Below are 25,278 nucleotides of genomic sequence, written 5' to 3' on the forward strand. Positions count from 1 at the left end.
ATGTTCTTTATTCTTTCAAAAAACAATGACGTTTGGCTTTTTTTTTTTACGACAAGAAATCTAGTTTATGACAGAAATTTATTATTTAGACAGAAGCTTGAGGAGTGGGTTCAACAAATTCCTTGGAGGCCTTGGCACCAGTGTCATCACCAGCAGCAGCGGCACCACCGTGAAGAGCCAAGAGAGCAGAGACATCGAACTTGGGAGCCTTGAGGATCTTGACCTTACGAGTGTAAGTGTTTTGAAGAGGGTAGATACCTTGACAGGCCTTTTCGATGCGGACAGCAATGGCATCTTGAGCGGATTGAGAAGCAGAGGAGGTGACCTTAGCAACCAATTCCTTCAAGTCACAAGCAGAGGCTTCTTCAGTCATGATCTCGAACATCTTCTTACGGATTTGACGAATTTGAGCAGAAGTAGCATAGGTGGTCTTCTTGATTTGGTTACGACGACGAGCAGTGAAAGAGATGGCAAAGAGACGGACGAGGTAACCGTCAGTGGTCTTGACATCAACGAAAGCTTCAACCAAAGATTGCCACTTCTTGACCATAGAACGGAGCTTGTCGGTGGTCATGTCCATGCGGTAGAAGTTGGTGAGACAGTTCTTACCTTGGATTTCGTCAACCTTCAATTGGATCTTACGGAAAGAGCGAGATTCGTCCTTGGAGAGATCACCAAGAGACATTTCAACGACACGACCTTGGAGGGAGTCGTTGGCGTTACGGAGACCTTGAGTACGGTTGACGAGAGTCTTACCAACTTGACGGACGTCAAACATAGAGGGAGCCTTGATATCGTACCAGTCCTTACGGGTGAAGGGGTCAACGCTATAAAAAAATGTATTAATATCTGTTTCAACATGTTCATGATCAAAGACGATCAACAATCAAAACGAGATCATAGATTGACTCAACATAGAGCCATAGTTTCTGGTTGAGTGTATAACATAAAAACAATGCTGATCTACATAATCAAAGCTAATGGATTCAATGCGTGTTGCAGGAACCTTTTAGCATGATGGTTGCTATCAAGTCAATGATCTCGTCTGATTGCTATTGTGCTTTCTTTGATTGTTGAGGTATATCTCAAATTAGATCAACTTACACCTTCTTCTTCAAACCCTTCTTTCCTTTTGAAAGACGCCTAAAAGAGAAAGCACCATGTTAGTATCAGGTTATTCCTAGTGTCTATGATAACTTACTTGTTCTTGCCGACAGCTGTTGTTTATAAGGAGAACAAATAAGTGCATTGATTAGTATACTGTATAAGACCTTGATTTCCATCTATTTGGGATGGATGGATGCTTTGTACGTACCCATATTATCGATTAAGAAGGAGTATTCTAAGGTTTCTGGAGTGGATGGGTACCTTCAGTCCAAAGGAGCGGACATTGAATGTAGCCGCGAAAAGTCACGGCCTTTTTTTTTTTTTATTCGGTGTTCAATACAATAGAGATGATTACAGCTACTTATTCGAAAGAAAGTATCCCTAAGCTTCAATGAAGCAATGTCTTTGTGTTGGGATAATTGAAAGAGTCTCATGTGTTGTCTACAGGAATCTTCTGCATTAGTTTTGAAATATAAAAATTTAAAAAAATAATTGGAATGCAAAGAGATCTCTCTTTCCAAAGGCCAAACTGCTAGTGTCTTTAACACATTGCTGTTATTTCATTGACTTACTTGTTAAAGAAAATCAGCAATGGATTATGAGCTACTTTTTTTCTTTTTTGTTATCCCAATGCAAACGCTCTACATACAACAGAAACTTTTATGCATACCTATGACGTTCACTGTTTGATCTTGGATGCTATGAATGGCATTTCCCTTTTTGAGTAAAGTGCAATGTTTCGGTCCGAAAACATTATGTAGTCCGGTCCGAATGATTTTTTTCTGGTGAGCATTATATCAAGTAAAGAAAGGCCATCCTGTAGTCAATCTTTCTCTTTGTAGATTATATTCATCTAATATGGTAACATCCACTCTAAACAACCATCCACCCATCCGTCTAATACAACATCATCATCATATAGGGTAAAGTTCACGGTTCTTTGGCTCGTGCCGGTAAGGTCAAGTCTCAAACTCCCAAGGTTGCTAAGCAAGAAAAGAAGAAGGCCAAGACTGGTCGTGCTAAGAAGAGACAAGTTTACAACCGTCGTTTCGTTAACGTTACCGCCCAAATTGGTGGTAAGCGTAGAATGAACCCTGCTCCTACTGCTGGTCCTTAAATTGCTCCTTCATGACAATCGACCTGTTCAACTTTTTTTTTGAATCGAAACCCATCTGAAGCAATTCGTCAACTTTCGAATAAAAAAAAAGGCTAAACATATCAATCATACAACTAACATAATCTCTTTTATTATTATTGTTGTTCTTGCTACGCATATAGTCAACGAAATAGGAAGGACTTGGAGTGAAAGAGAGAAATATATATACTGCGGTTATAAGTCTGTGTGTGTGTGTGTGTGTGTGTGTGTGTGTGTGTGTTTGTGTGAATAGGCATATTTTATTTCATATAATCTGATTTGCATAAGAGAGAGGGAGAGTATATTTAAGCACTAAGTCTGTTTAGAGAATCTTGTTCTTTTTAGGTGGAGGTGTGTTTTTCTTAAAAGGATTGCCAATGCTCTTTCTTCTTGAGGTCTCTGCAGTAGTGTTAGGACTCAATTTGTTCATGATTTGATCTGTAGTGCTAGCATGTTTTTTTGATTTCTTCTTGGTACCACCAGGTGTTATTTTGGCCTTCAATCTACGGAATGAATCATTGGAAGTACCACTACTTCTACGACGATTTCGCTTCTTGTTTGAATCAAGACCCAGTTTACTTGATTTCTCTTTCTTTGAACTCGATCCCAAGCTAAGTCTACGAAGACCGTCGACCTTGTTTGGTACTTTGGAGGATCTATCAAGCGTCAATTATACATCAGGTTTGTCTTTCTTACCTTTTCTTGGTTTTAGTAGGTAATTTTACTTTTTTCTGCTTTCTTGTGTTGGTTGAGCTAAGATTGTTTCCCATGTTTGATCTATCGTTAAAATAATAAAAACAGTTTGATTTATATAGGCTTCAAAACAAGACTAAGTTGTAGTATGACGATATTACGACAATTGAGCTTATTGTTTGTGCCACTTGTTCTTTTGTGAGAGGGAAGATCAATTACATCATAAAAGTTTGATCTGTTCTAAAAAGTTTATTACATTAAGATTACAAGGAAAAATACAAAGTTATAAGTAGTTTTAATTCACATATTTCAATTCAGTACCAAAGCAATAATCCCAAATTTTAGAAGTAATACCATAGCCACCTTCATAGTTTTTGTAGTGATGAGCCATATGATACTTTTTCATTTCTCTAAAATGGTATTTGAATACTTTGGCATGATGAAGATAATAGTGAACACAGTCATACAAGACATAGCCTATAAAGCCGCCAGCAATAACACCATGAGCCATCATAGGAGGGAACAAGAAATGACCAAGGCTGACAAGAGGGTATGCAATGATGATGGCCAACGTGGGTGGCATGACCAAACGAAGTCTACATTTATAGGTTAGTCTTCTTCTGATGAAACTATGTCTATTTTACCTGTCCATAGGTAGATAGTGATGAAAACCATGAATCACAAAATGCAGGACAAAAGCAGCTTGATGATCAGGTAACATATCATCCAAATGGAAAAAGAAGCGATGAAGCAAATATTCAAGTAAAGTCCAGATAAGCATACCCAAACCAAACGATAATCCTGTGCCCTTCATATTACCATAAGCTAATGACTGGTGTAATTGATAGGAAGCATAAGGAATCCAGACAGTAGGGACAACATACCAAGCCGTCTTTGTGAGTGGCTCAAGCAGAGGATGCCCAAAAAAGATAGCAGACGTGGGTATGTAACGAGGCTTATGAACCTGCTCAAGATAAAATTCCTTTGTATAACGAGCACGAATCAACTGAGGGACAAGTGCCTTGCTTAAATCCAGAAACTGGTTGTTTTTAACATCAGATGTGATGTCTGTCTCATGAGGCATAAAATCTTCTTTGCCAAATGTCTTGCTTTCCTCTTCTTCCTCTAATAATTGCATACGTTGTTCATGGAGTGATAGTTGTTTGCTGACTACGCCAATACAGTATTCCTCCAGTATTTCATATGCTGATTCTGAGTGTTCATGTTCAAGCACATCCTTCATCACTTCAGTCACATCTTTACCAGCATAGTCAAGAATAAGATCATCTCCACCCGGATGGCCTTCTAAAAACTCGGTCACATCATAGACCTTATTTTTATAAATGACCCAGCAAGAATCAGCAGTTTGATGCTTGGTGATTTCTGCCACAGTGAATTCTTTCAAAGCCATTGTCTATACTACCTATAAAAGAAAGAGTAAAAAAAAAAAAGGTTTTTTTTTCTTTTTGGTTTTAAAATGGAACGGAGAAACAAAAGTGACATTCAAAACTATCCAATGAAAATAAAGCATTGGTTTATTACATATTAAAGTGTACAGGATGATATATGATACAATAAGAGATAAATATATATATAAAAAGTAGTAGTTGGTATTCATTCTAATAGTCATATTTTTCAGAAGATCGAACACGACCAGGTCCACAAATACAAGCAAAGCAGTAAGAAATACTAGAGAACAATAAGGCAACAAAAGCACCGAGTGTCATCCAAGTGGAAGGACCCAAACTACCGGAAATTGAACTACCAGCATCTTTAGCAGCATTGACGCCTTTGACTGCAATCACCAAGACAATCACAAACACGACAAGTTGGACAACAAAGGCAATAAAAGTCATAAGAGAAGCCAAGAAATCAGGACCTCTTCTAAAACTACTCATGATAGTGATAATGAGAGCAATAAAAGTAAAGCCCAAAGCAATCCAGTATAAGATAAAGTTGGTCAAGAAGACTTTGTCAATGTGGTTGATTTGAAGGTATTGGCTGATATTGTCTACTGTACTCCAATCAAAAGCAGGTGTAGGGTGACTACAGCTTAAGATATGATCACCAGAACCAGTACAGTAATTCCATAAACCAAATGTCAGAAATTCGCTTGCATCATTCACTTTGGCAAAATAAAGTGAACGTAAAAACGGTTGATTATAGGTTGAGCCAATCATGGTAAACACTTGAAGAACAAGTGCAGCAAATGTAAAGAAAGTGGCTATAAATCCAAAAAAGCTCATAATAATAATAATAAGTAAAGTAATGGGTTTGATTTCATCGTTTGGCTTTTTATACTTTTTTTCATTTTAAAAATAGTATTGCTGCTTTTATGAAAACTAAACCTTTTAAGAACAAGCTATAGCCTAAATAAGTACATATCATCCAATCATAGCTCATCTTGGCAAATGCACGTAGGGCTGAGCAGTACAAATATAGAAAGTTACAATCCTCAACATGTAACACGCATCACTTTCAATACGTCATATCTCAATGGTCAAATTCTTTTTTATTATCGTCATGAAGAATACAAAAGAGAGAATTGTATGTGTCATTTCGATCTATGTACAACAGCAACAAAAAAAAACAAAAAAAAATGAAATGACGTTGTCTATGCTGATGAAAAAGAGATGGGACAATTTAATTCAGGCACAAATGGCTTGCATGTTTTCCAGAAATTCGTTCTTGGCATAAGTTGAAACATACAAACCTCTTTTTTTTTTCTTTGTTGTCAATACAAAAAGCGTATATCCGAGTTAAATAAGGCTTATTCATTGGGTCCGTGACATTGTACAATACCAAAGTAACACAACAAAGTCTAAACACGAAGAATAGTAAATACGAGTTAAAAATATGTAGTGGATTACAAAAAGCTGATATATAGATCAAACCTATTTGATTGACATCTATATGGCATTTTTTAAAAAAAAAAAAAAAAAAGTCTGTACAAAGCCGTATAAATGGAATTACTATGTCATTTTAAAAATATATGTTCCCTTAAGAAAAACTCTGAGCTTAAATTAGTAGTCTCATGTCAAAAACTAAAAATCAAACTTGGAAATTCAAGATATCTCTTAAAATTGCGACCACCTCTTGACAGACTTTAGTCATAGTCTACGTGGAGCAAAAAATAAAACCCTTTAAAAAAAATTAGAAATTCAGGAAAAATAATGGACTAAAAGTATCTAAATAGGAAGAGCTATCAAAAAAGTACATTAACAAAGCTGGTAGATATAGACACGGCGCATCGAATGGTGTAAAGAGAGTAGCATGTTTATTACCAGGATAATGAGCTATCTTTCAAAAGCGTATCATCTGTTTTCAAGCTGTAGCGTACACTTTTTATTGTACTTTTGCGAATCTAATGCTTTGAGTGTATTTTACAAACCTAGAGAAGCAACTCGTACCAAGATATATCATGTCTAAAATGTTTCTATCGACCATCAGTTGCAAAACAGTAAAAAATGAAGATTTCGCAAAGTATCATAAGGGCAAAATGACGATTTCTTGCATTATTTTTGCATAAATATGTTCTTTTATGTGTGCTCAAACATAAGAAACTCCAAAAAAAACACACTTGCGCCTGTGGGCTGCCAATCCGCCGCTAGTGTTATTATGCTAAGAGATTATTTGTCAGATTGATTCAAAAGTAGTTTACGTTGGAGGTTTATTTACGAAAATCCAGGATATGATTTAAGATCATCCAATAAGCTTACTACTGAAAAAAAAAGGCGCACATTGAGCATCAAAAGCATATTAAATGTGCCAAATGGAATTCAAAGTTATTTAGGAATAACAAAGTGTGTATGATGTCGATGGATATATACGCTCTAGAATAATGTCTTTCAAAGCAATGTATCTACTGTGAGTATTCTGCGTTTGCTAGTCAATGGATCTACAGTTTATACAAATAGGCTGAAAGATGTCTGCAAAGATCAATAAACTTACAGCCCTAGTTTTTAAATAAAGTGTATGTGTGTGTATTCTGTTCAATTTATTGATAAAAAGAAATTGTTTAAGAGCCAATAGTTTAAGCATCCTTGATCTTCTTGGTACCACGGAGGAGACCAGTACGACGAGCAGCAATCAAACCAACCTTTTGACCGGCAGGAGAGTCACGGGCCATGGTAGAGGCCTTACCAATGTGTTGATGGTTACCACCACCGTGAGGGTGATCAACGGGGTTCATGGCAACACCACGAGTCTTGGGCCAGCTGTTACGCTTGACACGGAACTTGTGGTAAGCACGACCAGCCTTCAAGAGGGGCTTGTCAATACGACCACCACCAGCAACGATACCGACAACGGCACGAGAGGTAGAGGGAATGACCTTCTTGGAACCAGAGGGCAAACGAATACGGGTCTTACCATCTTCACCGTGACCAATGATGGTGGCATAGTTACCAGAGGTACGGGCAATAGCACCACGGTCACCAACCTTTTCTTCGACGTTACAGATAACGGTACCTTCGGGCATGGAGGCCAAAGGCAAGACGTTACCAATGTTCAAAGAAGCCTTCTTACCGGCATAGACGAATTGGCCAGTGTACATACCTTCAGTGGCAATGAAGGTTTCAGTACGGAGCTTGTACCTATTCAGGTTGCATAAGTAATCTTACTCTTTTTCTCTTTCTCTTTCTCTTTTACTTACTTGTAGGGGTCACGGAAGACGACCTTGGCAAGAGGAGCACCTCTTCCAGGATCGTGAACGATTTCCTTGACAATACCACGAATGTAACCGTGACGTTCAGCAAAGTCAAAAACTCTGAGTTGAGCAGCGCCCTTACGGCCAACGGTGTGGGACTTGAAAATGGATCCAGCACCCTTTCTCTGAGCACGAATAACACGACCCATATCTGTTGTATCAATGAAAATATCGACAAAGTTGAAATGAGTTGAATGGTGAAGATACAAAGAAAAAAAAGATGAGGTTAGTCTCAATCACATCATAAAGAAATAGCTGATTTGAATGAAGATGGATGCATCGTCAACCCCCTAAAGTCATCTATTGATCGCTCATCCATCATCCATCCATTTATATCGGTTTGGAATACTTGCCTAACTAGTGGAAAAAGAGGAAGATTTACTAATTTGCTTTGCCTTTGGTTGTCCATATGTGTTGTAGGGGAATCAAAACATGAACTCAAAAAAAAAAAAAATAGACAGCTCAAGGCTTATTCCGACCCGGATAAAGCCGGACACAGTTTATGCATTTTGATCCATATAAAGTCTATAATCTATTGTAGAGACATATGAGCTACCTTTCACATTAGATAAACCACCAAGACTCCCTTTAGTACATATGAGTAAAGCGGTATATTCATCATTTGTTTGATATGTCTTTAATACCAGTCAAATTATGTTACTATGAAAAATTTTCAACTGACCAAGGACTGGTCACCAAATACAATGGAACGAATGTTCTTATTTGAAAACACAAATGAGTCTGTTCAATAGGGTAATAGCTCTTTTATAGTACATTGCATGATGACGTGCGTATTTATTTAGTAAAGAACAGTTTGTAATTTATGTTATTGTAGGACAATCAATGAAAAGATCGACCACCTTGAGTTTAAAAAGTCTATTTTATTTATTCATCCTTTTTAGGAACAGGCAAAGTATACGAAGCCAAGAGTTCTTCATCCTTCTTGATGTCCTTGGTAGCAATGACAGAAAGAGTATCATGATCAAAAGACAGTCTGACATTAGGCTTATCTTCAGATTGGCCAATGTATGTAGAAATCTTGTAAAGACCAGCAGCAATATATTTAGCATCAGCATCAGTAGATCTCATGTGTTCTTTTGATTCACTCAAACTGACTTCAGTAGTAGCAGGGATAGCATAGGCATTATAAAGTAATTTGCCTTTGAGCATCAAATAAATTTCTTCGGACAAGAATTCGCTGATACCTTGTACTTTAGGACCCAAGACTTGTTTCAACATGTCGATTTCAGCCTTGGATTCTTCGCTAGGCTTGGTTTCCAAGTATCTAAAACGATCAACATGATCCCAGGCACCAAAAGTGGGTTCATTGGAAGTAGGTTCTTTTTGCTTATTCAATTCTTCAACAACCATAGCAGACAAAAAGCGAGCGATCATATAAGGATATTTAGTGTTGTTGGTCTTGGATGTAGTGAAAAATTCCAAAGCAACATTTTTTTCATCAGCTTCATCAGCTTCCTTGATTTCAGTTGATTTGTTGTGGGAACAAAGATACTTGTGGTATTCCTCATTAGCATCTTCACGACAAGATTGACTACAGAAAGCAACCAAATCACAAGTAGAGCATTCAACCTTATTGTCATCAGAAAGAGACTTCAAACAAAAGTTACAGTGAGATCCTTCTAATTCAGGGAATAAGGCAGACACAAGAGGACGTTCAGAGTAGATGGTTTCGCCTTCAGCAATGTCCTTGTCTGCTGTAAGAGAACGGCGAACAACAGGTGTACCTTCTTCATTGACACCAGCAGGCAATTCAGACAATTTGACATGTGTTTCTTTAGGAGGGAATTTTTCATAAAACAAGTTTTGACGTTTTTGTTGCTATTGGATTTAATCAGTCTCGATCGCTTCACTCAATATATATATATATATATATATATATATATACTTACATCAACAGCCATGACATTAATGACCATTTGGAATACAGGTTCAGGAATGGTCTTTTGATAGATCATGATCAATTCCATAGGTGCAGGATAAACCTTTAAGGCCATATAGAATGGTAATACAGCATCATTATAATAAGCTTCACCTAAATGACACCTCTAAGTTTCAATCTCCCGTTGGAAATAACTTTACCTTGATTGCAAAGAGCTTCACCAGCAGCTACTTGCTCCATAAAATACTTTTCCTTTTGTTCGGGGTTGAAGGCATTGTTTGCCTGTCAGCAGCTGCCAAAACTTTTTCAATGATTTGGATAGCATTGGATTTGACGGCTTCCTTGGCCTTTTCAATTTCCTTTTTGGCCTTCTTCTTTTCTTTCTCTATGGCATGTTAGACAACCTAAACCGGGGGTATGTAAAACTTACTGATTTTTTTCTTAAGTGTAGGATCATTGCGTCTCTTATAGTCAAAATAGACCAAGTAGCCAATACCGGCAGTAACTGCGACACCGGCAGTAATCAATGCAGCTGTTCTAGGTTGAATAGGCATGTTCAAAAGAAATAAAAAAAAACGAAAGAAAGAGAAAACCGAGTTTTTTTTTTCTTACTGCTCAAATGTACAAGCAAAAAAAAAATGAAACCGACTAAACCAAGCATAAACGGTCACTTGTAGCACACTCCGCCCAAGATAGACCCTTCCGGGAATTCAAAAAACAGCACTTGTCAATGACAAATATGAATGCATGATGTATTACATAAACAAGTTTATTATGAAGTTTTATTTACAAGAAATAGAAGGTGTTTAGTTATCCTCGCTTTCCCTCTTCTTGAGGTCTTCAAGGGTTTCGGACTGTAAATGTTCAATGGGCTTTTCACGTTCCTTATCAGCTTTGACCTAATAATTATGTCAATGAATGCAATGGTGTGAATGAAATGAACTTACAGCAGCTTCACTATGAGAGGCTAATTTTTCGTTCCATTCTTTTCTGTCTTTTTTGCTCAAATTCTTTTCCTTTTCCTTTTGGAGAACCTCTGGGTCATTATCAGACATATGAGAGAAGGCAGACATTGATCGTGTAGTCGTTTGAATAGAGGTAGACATCAATGAAGTGGCAACAGTAGAACGATAGGCTTTTGTGGCTTCAGCAATGGCAGTTTTTCTTGTGGCAGCGTACATGTTTAATAAAGAGATAGAATAAAAAAGAGAGAGAAAAAAGAGGGCCTCGACATATGTGTTTATATACACGTTGATCTTACAGGAAAAAAATGAAACAGATATCATTTTGATGTCATAGCTAGAATACGCATATAGATCGCTCTTTATTTGATGTGACGTTATTGTTAAGGATTTTTTATTTTAGGGTCTGTGTGCATGAATTAAACTGCCGCTTCATCTACTCGAGAAATAAGCCCTGGTTGCAAAATCTTTTTTTTTCTTTTTTATTTTATTATGAAGACTTCTACTGTTGCTTTGATTGCCACAGGTGTACTTACTACCTTGGGTCTTGGTTATCTCGTCTATTTTGACTCTCAAAGACGCAGTAACCCCGAGTTCAGAAGACAGTTGAGTAAGTATGTCTTTGTTGTAACCCCCTCTAATATAGGTAGGACGTGAACGTAAAAAGGCAGTCAAGGAAGCCAAGGAAGCTGAAAAGAGTTCAACTGAATCCAAGTTAAAATTAATCGAAAGAGTGATTGTTGAATGTGCTAGAGAAAACTATCCTACTTCACCTGAACAAAAGGAAAAATACTTCATGGAACAAGTTGCAGCAGGTGAAGCTTTGTGTGGACAAGGTAAAAATCTATCAAGCAAAAAGGAGAAGCTAAGCAAGGTTGAATAGGTCCACAATATTATGATGATGCTATTTTGCCTTTCTATAAGGCACTTAAGGTGTACCCTGCACCTATGGAATTAATCATGATCTACCAAAAGACTATTCCTGAACCTGTATTCCAAACTATTGCTTCTATATTAGCTATTGAAGTAAGTAAAAAGAAAGAGAGAGAGAAAGAAAGGAAGGTATTGACTATGATTTAAATAGCAAAAGGCTATGGAAGGTCAACAAACAGAAACACCTGAAGCTGCTGCTGCTTCTGCTACTGGTGTTGATATTGAAGTCGAATAAACAATTTAGATTGTAATATGTACAGCAGGGAAAAAAAATAAATAGAAACTGTAAAATAAATAAATAAATAAAAGGGATGCATTGTCTCTTTTTTCTTTCTTTCTTTCTTTTTTTATATATAAAAAATGACGCACTTTGATAAAGCAGAATCCATTGCTACCAACACACTTCTTGTACCAGATGTTCCTCTATGTTTTTTTGGCTGCGATGATGCTATGCTCACTATTCATGATGCCTTTGCCAAATTTGGCCTTCTGTACACATTTGTGCCTATGAAGGGATTTAGACGTCTCATGATTATCTATCAAGAAACAACACATGCTCTTGAAGCGAAAAAGACACTCAATCATAGCATATTGGCATGGAAACAACGAGAGCCATTTCCAGAAATCTTGGAATTGGCAGAGAAAAACATAGACCTCAAAAAAGACTGGCAAAATCAAGGCAAACAGGTATTTGATATTCGTGTTTATTTCGGACAGGCAAGTTCAAGCAGACAAGTTGGCATTCAACTCATCCATCTTATAGCACTTTGCCATCCATGTCGATCCCAACTCCAATTCACTTCAAGTACCTCAGTTTCAACGTAACTTGCTCATCTCTCCACCTGGATCACCTTGTGAAGGTTGGGAACAGATTGAAGAAGACGCACCCAATCAAGCTATTTTAGCTTCTGATTTGATGCACGCAGCAGAAATATCTGATTATGAATTAGATGATGATGAGCTTGAATTAGAAGAAAGACCAGTAGCACCCAAGACGGTTTCGATTGTCTGTTCAAAAGGTCTTGAAAAGCCTGAAGAATTACCTGCTATTACTGTTCAAGACTGGGATGGCTATAGTGGCGCAAGCATACCAAGGAAGAAGCTTATGCAACAATTGACGCCAACAGCCATGCCTCCTCTTAAGAAATAAAATAGATAATATGTTTATTTTAAGATATAGTCAAATGAGCTCTTTTACTACCCACTTTTTTCATCAGAGTTCCTTCGGCTTCCAATTCTTTTTTGAGTAATTCTTCACTTAGTTGACGTCTTTTCTCTTCTTCATCTTCTTTAGCGTTATTTTGTTGTTGTTGTTGTTGTTGTTGCCATTCAGGTCTTCGCATACGTTGACGAAATGTGTCTGCAATAAGTATTGCATCTGTTGAAGTAAAAGGAGGCTCAGACATAGAGGCGTTTGATTGAGGTCTTGGTAATGATTCAATGGGAAGTGTTTGGAGCACAGGCGGACGATCCTCGGGAAACATAGAACTACTTGCTGTACTATTCAATGCTATAAAACACTAATTAAAATGCTTTGAAATGATAAGGCATGGACTTGCCTAAATGACCTTTTTCTCCATAAACAGTGTTTCTTTTTCGACCATGTCGCATCACCCAAAAGATTAAACAACAAGCACCTAGTACAGCTAGACATGCCAAGACAACAACGGCAATGATCCATGGCTGAATTTCACCTTGTTGTTGTTTTTGCTGTTTTTGTTGTTGTTGTTGTTGTTGTTGTTGTTGTCTGTCTGATGTTTGTTTACTATCTGAGCTTGTAGGTGATGGTGTGGATATGGATATAGGTCTCGAATTGGACAATGTAGAGCTAACAGTTGTAGTGAAAGAGGATAAAGATTGAGATGTGCTTGTGATAGAAAGTGATGCTAAGATAGGCACTAAAGCTAATTCTATTGTATGCAAACATACTAAGTATACAGTCAAGGTAAACAATGTTACATTACGCTCTACCCGGTTGTAAACAGGTGGTGGATAATCCGATGAAAATCTATTTTCCAATTCCTTATCTGGATCCAATTCACTTGGTAAAATATAAATCATGGTATTATAAGTGTGAGCAGAAGAATCGAGTCGCCATGAATTGTCCACAAGTACAGGCACAGTTCCCTTTGAAGTATTGATGTTGGTTATCTTTTTCACCAGTATGTTTTGGTAATTTCGAATAAAATAAATGTAAATATCTAATGTAGGCTATGGTAAAATAAGAAAACATAAACAAAGTGTTGACACGTATACTCACAGATGCAACATAAGAAGGATACCTAGAGAAAAAGGGATAAGTCAATAGAAAAAAAAAAACTATATTAAGCATTTATTTTACATTGGGTTCCAAGTGATGGGATACCAGGTGCCATTTTTCCAGAGATCTTCTGGTTTTGGCGAACAAATAGTATCTGTATTTCCATTTAAACCACACGCTTCTGATAGTGTAGAAGTTAAACATGATGGGTTTTTGAAGCTACAATGATATTTACCCGCTGTAATCACTTTATTTGTGGGTTGGTTGTATGTTATTGAAGTCTGTTGACATTGTACACTTAAAAAGTATGCGAATAATATCCAACCACTGATCATCTTGATATATTTATATAGATACACAAATCCAAAATAAGAAAGAAGTACTATGTCAAATAATGCACTTTCAAATAAAAAGAAGGATGAAAAGAGTTTGATGCATAAAGAAAGAAAGAGGTGTAAACAACAAGGAGAAGGATTTATATATAAACATAAAAAAAGGGGTAATATTACTGAGAAAGAAGACGTTACAGGTAGGGGGATCAATTTATTTGTACCTTAAGAACAATATAATATGCTTTTCGAGCTTTATAAGAGAATAGGGGATAAACGTATTTATGAGCCTTGGAAGGAGAAAAGCAAGTCAGAAGGAGAGAATTTACTGCCATAATCGGAAGTTGGGGGAGTTTGTTTGCCACTGTTTGATTTCAATGACAAGCATATTGGTTGAGTCACTATTTTGCTTACTTTTTGCTTTTCGCTTCATGGTATTCCTTGAATGTTTACACTCCTTTTTCTTCATTTCTTGTTACTAATTCTTGGTATGTACCTTTGACATGTATTGTAGAATAATCAAGAGCTGTTAAAAGTGAAGATAAAAGTAGTATTCCTATCAACTACAGTGTATCATGAACTTTGAGTACAGATTTGAAGGCAATACTCAAATCAACTCGCCTTTTCCGTCTTAGTAGACTCGCTTTCTTTTCATCAGAAGTACCTAGACTTTGTCTTATCTGATTTGGCTGGATCAGACCTTTGTTTTTGTATAGTATTTTACTATGCAAAAATATGTGTTTTAGCTACACATCGCGGAGGAGTGTAGCGTGGATGAGCTGAGAATTAAGAAGGCAGAGAGAGAGAAAATATTTGGATGAATTAAAATCATCTAGGAGTAGAGTATGTTTCCTAAGAGAGGTGGATATCTGACTGATGATGTCAGATAGATGTTTGTGGCTTATTGTTTCCACTACTCTGCAGAAGAGAAACTCTTCTGTATTGTTTCTTCCAGCTGAGTTGATTGACGATAAAGGTCTGTCAAATTGTTACGTTCGACTTCATTTAATGATCCTTCGGCGGCTCTTTTTTGCAATTGATGCATGTGTTGCATCAAAGACATTTTGAGATCCATTTGGACAAGCAATAAATTAGCCAAGGCTGTCATTGCATCCTCCTTCACTGCATCTAACTCCATAGCGGATATACCACTCTCAGCCTCGAGTTCCTCTCTGGCACTGTCGCTGTCACTATTACTATCATAGAATCCACTTGGCATATAATCGAGGCCTTCACCATCACTTCCGTCAGTTTCCAAAATATCAAAAGCGCTGATGTAATCTTCCACAATTATCAATTTCAAATTCTTCTTTGTTCGAGGAAGGACGGCACGTTGGTTCTTTGGTGCATGTTGCAATTTTAAGGCTTCAGTAGAAGGGGCCGGCTGATCCTCCTTAGTGGCATGAGATAAGACGTCCTCAACATTCTGCTTCTTGGATACTGGTGTTCTGCGCTTCTTCGATGGATTCAGAGGTGCTTTGCGAGGACACTCAAACGATTGGTGTCCAAGGTGTTGACAGTTGTAGCAGATGATTCATGCTCTAGATTTTTCACATTCAGACTTATTATGACCCGTTTGGTGGCAATATCTACATCAGGTAGGCATATTATTCCATGTACAATGAAAAATTTGGTCTGAAGATTCGTACCAGCTAATAGTGTGATTCAAATCTTGATATTGTGTGTCGTTCTTGTCTTTACCAATTACTGCATAATCAGATCCCATAAAAATACCTAATATAGGTTCAGTTATAAGGGAAGATGGGTCAAACTGATGGTCGTGATCGTATAATCGCTATCTACCGAGCGACAAGGAAGAGCCCGAATTTTTGTTTTATTTTGAAAATCACACCTGTGTTAATAATATCGTTCTCATCGCCCTTTGGATGAATGTAGAGCTCCAAATAACAGTGTGGGCCGTCACTGAGAAATCGACGCCCATGTATTTCGGGATATTGTTCGAGTACGATCTGAAGACTTTGAAAACCTGTATACTCGCTACGAATTTCGGTGAGATCAAGTAAAAGGGCTCCGGATGGTTTGGCAGATCTATAGATGCGGGACTGAAGAGTCGAAAGCTGGTCCTCTGCTTCGACATGAGGTTGTTATATGCTTTTGTAGATCAGTGAGATCCTCTTCTTAGCTGCTACGATCTGTGCATAGGGTGGTTTAGTTTTGGTGGCTTTGGGAGGCGAAGTGGCTTCCAACTCCGCTCTCGACGCCAAGTGTTGGTTAGCGGGTTGGATCAGACCTACTGTCATGTGTGCATGTTTGTTTTGGTTCGCTTCTTCGTTCTCTTTCGCGGTTTTTCTGGTGATTCTATTATGTTAACAAATCTTCAAATTGGAATGGTACATGTCTCTGATGTTCTTTAAGGTACATACAAAGTTTGGTGTGATTTGGTCCAGGTCTGATTGTACAATGGTGTTCCAAAGGTTTCAGCCAATGGTTCTGTCTTCTGTCAGACTCAATCAGATTCGAGTCAAAACCACCGATCGGTGTGTCAATTGTTGGGTCTGGGTTTCAATTGTTGTACTTTTTTTTTTTGGTTCCTTATTTGTCCTACTTCTTCCGTATTTTGTTTCATGATATTTTGCTGTGATTTAATTGTGTATTTTATTTTATTTTATTTTGTTTATTGTATTTGACAGTTCATCTCAGTTTGAATCTGTTGAATTTTATAATTTAATTGTATTAATTGTTCTCCTGTTTGACATTTCAAACGTGATTGTTTTTGGGCAAGTTTGATCTGTTCTAGATTAATGACAAGCAATTGTCTTTGTAGAAATTTATTCTAAAGAAGGTATAAAAGCTTAAAGAACTTTAGAAGGAATAAAAGATATCAAGAAATCAAGAAATCAAGAAATCAATCTTAAAAATCTTTTTATAAATTTTCTTTTACATATATCTTCATTGTCTTTTGAAGGAACTGTGCCTAAGGTTATAATCTCTCTATTTGTGTCTATCTCTCTATAATTACAATAGTCTTTACAGTCTTCTGTTGTTAATTATTGGTTTATCTCTTTTATTTGTTGGTCTCGTCGTTCAAGGTAAACACAAAGGGAAAGAGAGGGAGTTGTCACTACATTGGCTCATTCCAAAATTTTCTGATCGAGTTTTGTTTTTCATCTTCACGAACCTCCGTGGATCCTCCATGATCAAAAATATAAATTTCATCCAATAACCAAACCAATGATACCATTCGATTTCTGGGCTCAAAAAAACATGCTTTAAATGAAAAAACGGGCTATTTTGATAGTGTGGTTGTTGAGTAATGGTCCATCAAAGATTGGCATGTTTAAGCTGTGCTTTGAGCATTTTAGCTCTAAATGGTATATAGAATTTGCTAGATACAAACTTATAGAACATATTGTTTGCTATCTAGCGCGTCAAAAAACAAAGAAAAACAGAAAGATATGCATCTTTAATGCAAGTGTAGGGGGTAAATGGACATAGGACTTACTATGCAACTATGCCGCGGAGATTGAAATGGAAGGTGACTCCAACTCTTTTTGCCGCCGCAATAAAAATCAGGCTTTTGCTGAGAACTGTATAAAGACGCAGTTATTGGGCTTTGGTATAGTGACAAAAGTTGTAGATCGTTGGTTTCTGAGTCCGTTGATATAGAAAGCATAAAAACTTTGCTGCTAAAATATTGATTGAATTGGCAAAAACGTTTTCGATGTTTTTCACTCTTAACGTATCATCTTTATAGTACAGTTGGCAAGCGAACACATTTATTAAAAACTGCAGCGTCTGGTGCACATTTTGGGTATTTAAACTTGTCAATAACTCTGTTTTTCATTTTATAGCATCAAAAATAAGATCTTTTTTTTTAAGTTGTGTTTATTGATTGAGCCGCGTACACTAAGAGTAATGGTCAAAGTGAAGAGGCAGGTGCATTTGAGACAGTGCTAAGAATTGATATAAAAAATAAGATCAAAAGTGATTAAACGAGCTTTTTTCATGACTAATACCCTTTAGTCGAATGGTCATGTTGGGCAAATTCTATAAATCGCTTTTTTTTTGTCCAAAACAACTCCAAAGGTACCTTGTATATCAGTGAATATGGTTTGACGGAATTCAGCGTATTTATACGTGTAGTAGCAGGCTTTATGACACCTTTATATGCCTAAAAAAAGACAAAGATTCGTATGGATTGTTGAAACATGTATTTGCCTGGTTTTTCTACCACATGAATAAACAAGTCATGTCATACCAGGTTACTTAAAAGAAAGAGATGAAAAATTTATTTTGATTTTATGATAGGTAGCCTTTAGAATATACATTAAGCATAGTACAAAGTTTTGAGAGTATATCGCTGTTTGCAAGATTATTTTTTTTGTTCTGAACTTCATCATTGCTCAGATCATAAGGGAGGAAGCAAGTATTTAAAAACTGTATGATATACTGTTCATTTGCTGTATAAAAGACACAAGATTATTAACATATATGCATCAGATGTCTTCTTTTTGTGTACTTAGTGAGGAGAATATTGATTTTTTTGTATTTCTTCATGTTCAGCCTGAGACGAAGTCAACTCCTTGCTGACATATGTTTTAAACTTGATATGGTTTTGGTTTGTTCTTAGTCGGTAAAGGAGCATCGGCTCCGTGGGATTATCGCAATAACAAAGTTCAATATCCCCCATATTGTCAATCAACTTGGATAATTTAGAGACGTTTGATTCATTATAGAGCTGATAGTAAAAATATATAAATTGCTTGTTCTCTATTGATAGTAATCATGATAGGAAAAGTACGTTGTTACAGGACAAAGGCAGAGATCGCAACAACTTGTAGAGATATAATGGAGTGACAAGTGCTAAAATTTAATGTGGTATCAAGTAATACAACAAAATTGGGATTCAAAGTAAAAGAATAAGCTTCTCTTGCTTTTTTTAAACATTATTTTATTTGAGTCATGGACTGAAGCAGACTGTTTGACTCTCGTTCGTATTGTTTGAATAGTGTCTTTAGTCGCTCCATAAATAGTGGGTCGTTCTGGTGTGTATAGAATGTGATAGTGAACAATGATTTAGCATCTACTGTTTTTTTCATTTTACAGATAAAGCTCGTTTTACAATGTACATCATTATAAATAGATGTATCATCTATTCATAAGTTAAGTAACACAATGATGTCGCATTTTGATTTACCTATTCTTCCTGACCAAAGAATTCTACCATCAGGACACATACAGCCACTTAAATTGCCTTCGAAATGCTATTCACAATGTCAATTGACCATCATGCGTATAAAACAAACCTCTGATAGAATATAATGCAATTTGCCAGCAGCAATGTATTCTGATGTTGCCACACAGTGTACAGAAAACACTTGGTCGTTTCGTCTTTGTCGTTTTCTTTTACTCAACCATTTATTGTATTGATAGATAAGATAACTTCTCAATGTTGTCATTGTTTGTCGTACACTGCTTTTTTTTGAGAATGAAAATCGAGTTGCTGTCACATGAAAACGGGTTGTCTGAACACTTGGCTTGTATCGAACAAGAGTATGCATGATAGTAGGTATAAAACAAAAGGGTATAACATCATTTTCCATACGCGGAGGAGGAAGCACACGGCTATCATCATGAAAACAATACGCAAATTTAGAATCATGATGACTTGTGTTCATAGAAGCTGCCGATCTTCTTTTTTGTCGCTGTTGTAATAATTGAAAAGTAAGTTTTTGAACATTTGGGCTGGTAGACACAGTTAGTGAAACAGAGCACAATAGAACAATCTTACGCTTTTTCCATAAGAGCAGATAAGATTTGTTCATGACTCAAATCTCGCCACAGTACTTTGAGTGTTTCTCGAGTAGGGCCATCTAAATCATTTGAATGATAAATGGAAGGTGATCTCAATTGGCTGTCATGCCAAGGATTACAGCGAAATGAAAATGAATGGATAGAAAGTGACATTGAAGGAGTATCTTCACCTTTTAACAGTGGAAATGAAAGCAACCATGGATGTGATAGAATATCATTTGACTATGAACCATGTTAGCGTAGTTTTTTTTTTTTTTTTGTTGAACTTACACTGATACGTTTGTTTGGGTTCACAACCAACATGCGATAAACAAGGTCCTTTGCAGAAGATGAAACCCAGTCTGGCAATTGTCTAAAACGCCCTCTCTTTATTTTGCCTAGTAATCGACCAATGTGGCGGTCATCAAAAGGTAGTTTTCCAGCCAACAAAACATACAGAATCACACCAGCAGACCATACATCTGCAGCTGGACCGTAGTAAGGAATTCCCTAAAACAGTATGCTTGTCAATTTCATAAAGATAGTGAAGACAGCTTACTCGGACTACTTCTGGACTAGCATAATGTGGCGATCTTTTTTTTAAAGTTAGTAATCATCATGATATCATAACAAGCTTCTTTTTTTTTTTTTTTTTTTTTTTTTTTACCCACAGCTTGTTTTCAACAGTTTAGTAGTGGATTGCATGACTGCCATACCAAAATCAGCAATTTTGATCTTCTTTTTTGTTTGATCCAACAGAATGTTTTCTGGCTTAAGATCTCGATGACTATATCAAAACATAAGCATATATCAACAGGCTCTGTTTGCTATTTACCATATATGACGAGCATGGCACCAAGCTAAAGCGCTGATTATTTGACTGAATAACTGTTTAGCTTCTGTTTCGGACAATCCATTGTTTTTCTTATCACTCAGAGCATAATAAAGTTCTCCTCCAGGCACATATTCAGTAATGAAATAAATGTTTTCATTGTCTTGTAGTATTTGATAGAGTTCAATCAGATTTGGGTGATGTAACAATTGGAGGATAGCTAATTCTCTTTCTACTGCTTGAGTGATTTTAAGAGAAGAATAGAGTTGAATGCGTGGTATGATTTTGATAGCTGCTTTTTGTCCAGACCATTGATGAATACCTAGTTTTACTTGGCCTAACATGTTGAATATCATTGGATCTTAATATATATATATATATATATATTACCTGTAGATCCATAACCAATGGTGGAGCTCATGATATAATCACCAATGCTGTCTAGAGTGGAAGGAACAGTTGAATGCTCTTTAGACATCTTTATAAAACAAAAAAGTAAAAAAAAAAGTAAAAAAAAAAAGAAGAAAGAAAGAGAGGAAGATCAGATATAAATAAATGGGTACACATACAATCTAACACTTAACCAATAAACTCATTTTTACTATAATCATATTGCATTGATCATCCTATTCCTTCCTAGTCACATGCTGTCTTTAAGACAAGGTTTATTTTATACATATATAAATAAGAAAAGGGGAGGCAGTAAAGCAGGAGAAAGACCCTGAATATTATTTCTTTCGAAGAGGCTTTTTCTTTCTGGCCTTAAATCCTGATTCATCACTGCCAAGTTTACGCTTCTTAAATGTCACTACTTCTCCTTCTTGTTGTTCTTCCTCGGGAGCAATGTCTAAATCAGCAGGAAATTCCTTTTCTCTTATCTTGAAACTATGTAGATTCTCTTCATCATGTTCATCATCGTCTTGAAATTCAGGTCTTTGATCATGCGTAGTGAAAGCCTGCTTCTTGTTTGTTTCGTCTGCAGGAGGTGGTGGAGGTGGCGCAACAGGTTCCACTGTCTCCCATTCACCTACTTTAGCAACTTCCTTATTCAATGCCCATTCTTCTCGTCCCTGTAATACTGGCAGTCCTGCTGCTATGGCTTGTTGACGTAGTTCTTGAATGGTAGGAGGGGCTGGATCATTAGGTATAATATGATAGTCTAATACTTTGTCGGGTGCTGAGGAAGAAGGCGCACGCGGTAAAGGAGCAGGCATGCTACTTTTAGTCCCTAGCGCTACTGCACCAGCAGCTGCCTATACATCATTTAGATCGTATCCATCAAGGTATAGACTTACCATTTCAATACGTTGAATTTCACGACGTATATTCGCTGCATCTTCTTGATCCTGTCTTCCCTTTTTGAAAATGTTACGCATGAATTGCTCTACGCGTGTCTTATGTGCACCCCCAGCTTCGTGCAAAGCAATCGACTGGATAAAACATAAGTCATTTGGACTATCAGTATGAATAACTTACGGGTTTATTGTTTTGTATGTACTTTTTACAGTATTTGCACCAATGTCTTTGTTGTGAGACCCAATAGTCAGCCCTAGGCATGACATGTGAGTTTAACCTATAACTTTTTTTTTTGGCTTACATTCTTTTTTTATGTTGAAAGAAAAAAAAAAGAGAAAGAAAAGGAAAGGAAACATATTTATTTGATCAAGTGTGACTTTGTTTAGACATCTCGCATCATACCCTGAGTAGCAGTATACAATTTGGGATCTTCTTTTCCTCCCGTGATAATAAAGTTACACAGTCGATAAAGAGCACCCACAGTAACAGCAGAACCACCTATAATGCCACACAATCTGACAATGAAATGCAAAAATGATTGTTGACGTGCTTCACTGATTTGAACAGAAATAGGCTCAATATCATATCGAAAGAAAATACCGGGAATGGTCTGTCCTTCTTGAAATGTCTTGTGTGAGTCAATGACAGCATATTGGTTCGTGAGCAATACATTCTTTTGATAGTCAATATAAGTGGTAGGTACAACGGAAATAGCATATTGAAAGACTTCGAAATCTAGTCTGTGTGAGAGTCATAAAAGTATTTAAAGACAACACTTACGAGAGTCTGAAATCTCCATACTGTTGTCTAAAGGATTGACCAAATCAGGATAAAATTGACCAAATGAGAATTCATCAATACGGTGTGTAAAATTAAGCACTAAACAAGCATCAGTCATGACAGATCAAAAGAGAACACTTACAATCATGGCTTGTGTGAGCAACTCTGGCTATCTTATTACTTAGTCATTGAATCATTACGGGATACTTACCATAACCATGACCATCTGAAGTAATATGAAGATTGGAAGCAACCTTATTCACATTCAATGATCCATATACTCTACAAGCACCCATATCATCTATAAAGACGAATAAATAGCTTGTTAATACAGAATATTTTCTTACTAGCCACTTCATGACTGTATTTCTTTCCAGAAGCAGCTTGAATAATTTCATGAATATATCTAGGGTCTTCTACTTTTCTAAATGATCATTCAGTATATATGTATTTTTTTTTGATGTGCCTTACTTGTCCCTAGTTGCCGTTCCAGTAGAGAATTCAGCCTATAAAAATTAGACCCTATTATCATTCGTTTTATGCCTTACAGGAATAAGCCTGAGTGCATCTGTTAAGCGAGTTCTTTGGCCTGTAGCATCAACCACATGTACCATTAATGCTATTTATTAATCAGTTGAGACCTAGAGAACATAGACACTTACAAGGACAAGGCATAGCAATAGTCACATCAATATTGATTTGCATCTTGGTATCAATGGTTGAGTCTACAATAAACTTGTAATTGGTATAAATCTTTTGATAACTTGTCATTATTAGCCAGTTTATCTCTCTTGTCTTGACTTGACTCACTCTGAAAACTCGCTTAAGGCTAAGAAGCATAAGCAAAGCGCGACCAACACAGTTAAAAGACCTCCTTTTTCACTGCGTTGCTGATTGTCATCTTCGGTCTTTGGAAAGGCATCAATAGCAGCTGCTCTATCTGCTAGTTTGCGTAAAAGCATCTGTAATGAAGAGAGTATCGAGATGAATAACTGGAATCAACCGCTTTTTTTTTGAGGTTGCTAATGAGCCCAATTTTCCGGTCCGGATTCAACATGCGCATTATCATAGTTGGATGTCCGATCATATGAGATTCGCGATGACGTTGCTCAGCACGCTTATGGCATTTTAATTCCATTACGCGTTGCTTTTCTTCTTTTATTTTCTTTATTTGATCAAGTTATTCACATCATGGAAGAGATTGGCATTCATATCAAACCCGAGGTAGAATAAGATTGTACATGGATAACACTTGCTCACATTTAACGTAGACCAAGGAATTAGTGGGTATTTCTAAATCTACTCAACTGGAAGACTTGTCAGAAGGCGACTTGTATGTCAAATTGAAAAAGCTTCAACGCGACTTGGAATTCATTGAACTTCAAGAAGAATACATTAAAGATGAACAAAAGAACTTGAAGCGAGAGCTTGTTCGAGCACAGGAAGAAGTCAAACGCATCAAATCTGTCCCACTTGTGCTTGGACAGTTCCTTGAGCCTATTGACCAACACACAGGTATTGTAGGTTCTACTACTGGATCCAACTACGTTGTTCGTATTCTCAGCACGATTGACCGTGAATTATTGAAGCCAAGTTCATCGGTTGCCTTACACCGCCACTCAAATGCACTTGTGGATGTGTTACCACCTGAAGCCGACAGTAGTATTGCTTTGTTAGGTGCTGATGAACGACCTGATGTTGGTTATGCTGATGTGGGTGGTTTGGATATCCAAAAGCAAGAAATCCGTGAAGCAGTCGAATTGCCCTTGACTCACTTTGATCTTTATCGCCAGATTGGTATCGATCCTCCTCGTGGTGTCTTGCTTTATGGTCCTCCAGGTACAGGTAAAACCATGCTTGTGAAAGCAGTCGCACATCATACCACAGCCAGTTTTATTCGTGTGGTGGGTTCTGAATTTGTACAGAAATACTTGGGTGAAGGTCCACGTATGGTGCGCGACGTGTTCCGATTGGCACGCGAAAACTCACCTTCCATTGTCTTTATTGATGAGATTGATGCTATTGCTACAAAACGTTTTGATGCACAAACAGGCGCTGATAGAGAAGTACAGCGTATTTTACTTGAATTGCTTAATCAAATGGATGGTTTTGACCAGACTTCAAATGTCAAGGTCATTATGGCTACAAATCGTGCTGATACACTGGATCCTGCCTTGTTGCGTCCCGGTCGTCTTGATAGAAAGATTGAGTTCCCTACACCTGATCGTCGTCAAAAGCGTCTTATTTTCCAAACAATCACATCCAAGATGAATTTGTCTGAAGAAGTTGATTTAGAAGAATGTAAGTGTATGTGTTCATATGTTCATTATTGACTCAAATTTGTGTCTAGTTGTCTCACGACCTGATAAACTGTCTGGTGCAGAAATAGCTGCCATTTGTCAAGAAGCTGGTATGCATGCTGTCAGAAAGAACCGTTATGTTATTCTAAGTAAAGATCTGGAGAAGGGTTATAAGGCCAATGTTAAGAAAGAAGATTCCAACTTTGAATTCTATAAGTAAAGATCTTATGTCAGTTAATAAACAATTTTTTTTTTATATCTATGAAAGCAGTAGACATACATGTCTATT

General features: G+C 36.9%; 14 protein-coding genes across 14 annotated transcripts; 4 read left to right on the forward strand and 10 right to left on the reverse strand.

Annotated features, from left to right (window-relative positions):
* Nucleotides 1-33: 33 nt before the first annotated feature.
* B0P05DRAFT_19744 (40S ribosomal protein S1) lies at nt 34-1,763 on the reverse strand. Its single transcript, XM_051573195.1, has 4 exons — nt 1,316-1,763; nt 1,202-1,217; nt 1,105-1,143; nt 34-827 (listed from the first exon to the last, which is right to left on the reverse strand). Exons 1-4 carry the CDS (start codon nt 1,317-1,319, stop codon nt 86-88), a joined length of 801 nt encoding a protein of 266 aa, XP_051437162.1. The 5' UTR covers nt 1,320-1,763; the 3' UTR covers nt 34-85.
* Nucleotides 1,764-1,921: 158 nt separating this feature from the next.
* Nucleotides 1,922-2,341, forward strand: B0P05DRAFT_533461 (40S ribosomal protein S30). The gene is made up of 2 exons (XM_051577211.1): nt 1,922-1,968; nt 2,030-2,341. The coding sequence occupies exons 1-2, from the start codon at nt 1,966-1,968 to the stop codon at nt 2,222-2,224; spliced, it is 198 nt and encodes a 65-aa protein (XP_051437163.1). The 5' UTR covers nt 1,922-1,965; the 3' UTR covers nt 2,225-2,341.
* A 792-nt stretch (nt 2,342-3,133) lies between these two features.
* B0P05DRAFT_487466 (uncharacterized protein) lies at nt 3,134-4,373 on the reverse strand. The gene is made up of 2 exons (XM_051575274.1): nt 3,580-4,373; nt 3,134-3,531 (listed from the first exon to the last, which is right to left on the reverse strand). Exons 1-2 carry the CDS (start codon nt 4,344-4,346, stop codon nt 3,231-3,233), a joined length of 1,068 nt encoding a protein of 355 aa, XP_051437164.1. The 5' UTR covers nt 4,347-4,373; the 3' UTR covers nt 3,134-3,230.
* A 47-nt stretch (nt 4,374-4,420) lies between these two features.
* B0P05DRAFT_533466 (actin cortical patch SUR7/pH-response regulator pali) lies at nt 4,421-5,189 on the reverse strand. Its single transcript, XM_051577212.1, has one exon. The coding sequence runs from the start codon at nt 5,179-5,181 to the stop codon at nt 4,555-4,557; it is 627 nt and encodes a 208-aa protein (XP_051437165.1). The 5' UTR covers nt 5,182-5,189; the 3' UTR covers nt 4,421-4,554.
* Nucleotides 5,190-6,967: 1,778 nt separating this feature from the next.
* B0P05DRAFT_533469 (60S ribosomal protein L2) lies at nt 6,968-8,038 on the reverse strand (the record flags this gene model as incomplete). Its single annotated transcript, XM_051577213.1, has 3 exons — nt 7,997-8,038; nt 7,590-7,794; nt 6,968-7,530 (listed from the first exon to the last, which is right to left on the reverse strand). The coding sequence occupies exons 2-3, from the start codon at nt 7,790-7,792 to the stop codon at nt 6,969-6,971; spliced, it is 765 nt and encodes a 254-aa protein (XP_051437166.1). The 5' UTR covers nt 7,793-7,794; nt 7,997-8,038.
* A 376-nt stretch (nt 8,039-8,414) lies between these two features.
* On the reverse strand, nt 8,415-10,150 carry B0P05DRAFT_533471 (uncharacterized protein). The gene is made up of 5 exons (XM_051577214.1): nt 9,954-10,150; nt 9,846-9,926; nt 9,744-9,825; nt 9,554-9,696; nt 8,415-9,482 (listed from the first exon to the last, which is right to left on the reverse strand). Exons 1-5 carry the CDS (start codon nt 10,095-10,097, stop codon nt 8,529-8,531), a joined length of 1,404 nt encoding a protein of 467 aa, XP_051437167.1. The 5' UTR covers nt 10,098-10,150; the 3' UTR covers nt 8,415-8,528.
* A 199-nt stretch (nt 10,151-10,349) lies between these two features.
* On the reverse strand, nt 10,350-10,724 carry B0P05DRAFT_569950 (uncharacterized protein; the record flags this gene model as incomplete). The annotated part of the gene is made up of 2 exons (XM_051581281.1): nt 10,350-10,442; nt 10,491-10,724. The coding sequence occupies 2 exons, from the start codon at nt 10,722-10,724 to the stop codon at nt 10,350-10,352; spliced, it is 327 nt and encodes a 108-aa protein (XP_051437168.1).
* A 273-nt stretch (nt 10,725-10,997) lies between these two features.
* On the forward strand, nt 10,998-11,673 carry B0P05DRAFT_465960 (mitochondrial outer membrane translocase complex, subunit Tom20 domain-containing protein; the record flags this gene model as incomplete). The annotated part of the gene is made up of 4 exons (XM_051574300.1): nt 10,998-11,115; nt 11,156-11,341; nt 11,389-11,531; nt 11,590-11,673. The coding sequence occupies 4 exons, from the start codon at nt 10,998-11,000 to the stop codon at nt 11,671-11,673; spliced, it is 531 nt and encodes a 176-aa protein (XP_051437169.1).
* Nucleotides 11,674-11,786: 113 nt separating this feature from the next.
* B0P05DRAFT_533479 (Calcipressin-domain-containing protein) lies at nt 11,787-12,623 on the forward strand. The gene is made up of 2 exons (XM_051577215.1): nt 11,787-12,155; nt 12,202-12,623. Exons 1-2 carry the CDS (start codon nt 11,799-11,801, stop codon nt 12,586-12,588), a joined length of 744 nt encoding a protein of 247 aa, XP_051437170.1. The 5' UTR covers nt 11,787-11,798; the 3' UTR covers nt 12,589-12,623.
* Nucleotides 12,624-13,154: 531 nt separating this feature from the next.
* B0P05DRAFT_487479 (uncharacterized protein) lies at nt 13,155-14,126 on the reverse strand (the record flags this gene model as incomplete). Its single annotated transcript, XM_051575275.1, has 4 exons — nt 13,780-14,126; nt 13,699-13,720; nt 13,403-13,649; nt 13,155-13,348 (listed from the first exon to the last, which is right to left on the reverse strand). Coding segments are annotated over exons 1-4 (717 nt in total), but the record flags the coding sequence as incomplete, so codon positions are not given.
* A 5,138-nt stretch (nt 14,127-19,264) lies between these two features.
* On the reverse strand, nt 19,265-21,091 carry B0P05DRAFT_465691 (kinase-like domain-containing protein; the record flags this gene model as incomplete). The annotated part of the gene is made up of 7 exons (XM_051574284.1): nt 19,265-19,733; nt 19,780-20,024; nt 20,073-20,291; nt 20,341-20,374; nt 20,449-20,568; nt 20,617-20,950; nt 21,004-21,091. 7 exons carry the CDS (start codon nt 21,089-21,091, stop codon nt 19,265-19,267), a joined length of 1,509 nt encoding a protein of 502 aa, XP_051437172.1.
* A 154-nt stretch (nt 21,092-21,245) lies between these two features.
* B0P05DRAFT_533504 (uncharacterized protein) lies at nt 21,246-22,241 on the reverse strand. Its single transcript, XM_051577216.1, has 4 exons — nt 22,211-22,241; nt 22,090-22,162; nt 21,909-22,043; nt 21,246-21,866 (listed from the first exon to the last, which is right to left on the reverse strand). Coding segments are annotated over exons 1-4 (735 nt in total). The 5' UTR covers nt 22,213-22,241; the 3' UTR covers nt 21,246-21,341.
* Nucleotides 22,242-22,243: 2 nt separating this feature from the next.
* B0P05DRAFT_533512 (endoplasmic reticulum vesicle transporter-domain-containing protein) lies at nt 22,244-23,671 on the reverse strand. The gene is made up of 9 exons (XM_051577217.1): nt 23,500-23,671; nt 23,352-23,452; nt 23,238-23,308; nt 23,161-23,195; nt 23,037-23,113; nt 22,901-22,990; nt 22,832-22,858; nt 22,690-22,788; nt 22,244-22,644 (listed from the first exon to the last, which is right to left on the reverse strand). The coding sequence occupies exons 1-9, from the start codon at nt 23,649-23,651 to the stop codon at nt 22,292-22,294; spliced, it is 1,005 nt and encodes a 334-aa protein (XP_051437174.1). The 5' UTR covers nt 23,652-23,671; the 3' UTR covers nt 22,244-22,291.
* Nucleotides 23,672-23,834: 163 nt separating this feature from the next.
* On the forward strand, nt 23,835-25,256 carry B0P05DRAFT_533515 (26S protease regulatory subunit 6B). Its single transcript, XM_051577218.1, has 3 exons — nt 23,835-23,913; nt 23,961-24,990; nt 25,040-25,256. Exons 1-3 carry the CDS (start codon nt 23,881-23,883, stop codon nt 25,207-25,209), a joined length of 1,233 nt encoding a protein of 410 aa, XP_051437175.1. The 5' UTR covers nt 23,835-23,880; the 3' UTR covers nt 25,210-25,256.
* The last annotated feature ends 22 nt before the right edge of the window (nt 25,257-25,278 follow it).

The sequence above is a fragment of the Gilbertella persicaria genome (genome assembly GCF_025201335.1).
Source record: "Gilbertella persicaria strain CBS 190.32 chromosome Unknown B0P05scaffold_10, whole genome shotgun sequence".
Taxonomy (NCBI): domain Eukaryota; kingdom Fungi; phylum Mucoromycota; class Mucoromycetes; order Mucorales; family Choanephoraceae; genus Gilbertella; species Gilbertella persicaria.

Bases quoted from the DNA above. Each gene is read 5' to 3' on its own strand.
- B0P05DRAFT_533504 (XM_051577216.1), bottom strand. The intron at 22,044-22,089 runs GTAAGTTATTCA...TGTTTTATCCAG, and splicing joins ACATACAAAACAATAAACCC to TCGATTGCTTTGCACGAAGC. The intron at 21,867-21,908 runs GTAAGTCTATAC...AATGATGTATAG, and splicing joins AAATTCAACGTATTGAAATG to GCAGCTGCTGGTGCAGTAGC.
- B0P05DRAFT_533512 (XM_051577217.1), bottom strand. From the start codon at position 23,651: ATGCTTTTACGCAAACTAGCAGATAGAGCAGCTGCTATTGATGCCTTT. The intron at 23,196-23,237 runs GTAAGGCATAAA...TAATTTTTATAG, and splicing joins ATGCACTCAGGCTTATTCCT to GCTGAATTCTCTACTGGAAC. The intron at 23,114-23,160 runs GTAAGGCACATC...ATGATCATTTAG, and splicing joins GGAACGGCAACTAGGGACAA to AAAAGTAGAAGACCCTAGAT.
- B0P05DRAFT_19744 (XM_051573195.1), bottom strand. The intron at 828-1,104 runs GTAAGTTGATCT...ATTTTTTTATAG, and splicing joins AAGGGTTTGAAGAAGAAGGT to CGTTGACCCCTTCACCCGTA.
- B0P05DRAFT_487466 (XM_051575274.1), bottom strand. From the start codon at position 4,346: ATGGCTTTGAAAGAATTCACTGTGGCAGAAATCACCAAGCATCAAACT. The intron at 3,532-3,579 runs GTAAAATAGACA...CTATAAATGTAG, and splicing joins CACTATCTACCTATGGACAG to ACTTCGTTTGGTCATGCCAC.
- B0P05DRAFT_533471 (XM_051577214.1), bottom strand. From the start codon at position 10,097: ATGCCTATTCAACCTAGAACAGCTGCATTGATTACTGCCGGTGTCGCA. The intron at 9,927-9,953 runs GTTTAGGTTGTC...CATGCCATAGAG, and splicing joins GTAAGTTTTACATACCCCCG to AAAGAAAAGAAGAAGGCCAA. The intron at 9,697-9,743 runs GTAAAGTTATTT...GGTGTCATTTAG, and splicing joins TGAAGCTCTTTGCAATCAAG to GTGAAGCTTATTATAATGAT.
- B0P05DRAFT_533515 (XM_051577218.1), top strand. From the start codon at position 23,881: ATGGAAGAGATTGGCATTCATATCAAACCCGAG. The intron at 23,914-23,960 runs GTAGAATAAGAT...CATTTAACGTAG, and splicing joins GCATTCATATCAAACCCGAG to ACCAAGGAATTAGTGGGTAT. The intron at 24,991-25,039 runs GTAAGTGTATGT...ATTTGTGTCTAG, and splicing joins AGAAGTTGATTTAGAAGAAT to TTGTCTCACGACCTGATAAA.
- B0P05DRAFT_533479 (XM_051577215.1), top strand. From the start codon at position 11,799: ATGACGCACTTTGATAAAGCAGAATCCATTGCTACCAACACACTTCTT. The intron at 12,156-12,201 runs GCAAGTTCAAGC...TCCATCTTATAG, and splicing joins TTCGTGTTTATTTCGGACAG to CACTTTGCCATCCATGTCGA.
- B0P05DRAFT_533466 (XM_051577212.1), bottom strand. From the start codon at position 5,181: ATGAGCTTTTTTGGATTTATAGCCACTTTCTTTACATTTGCTGCACTT.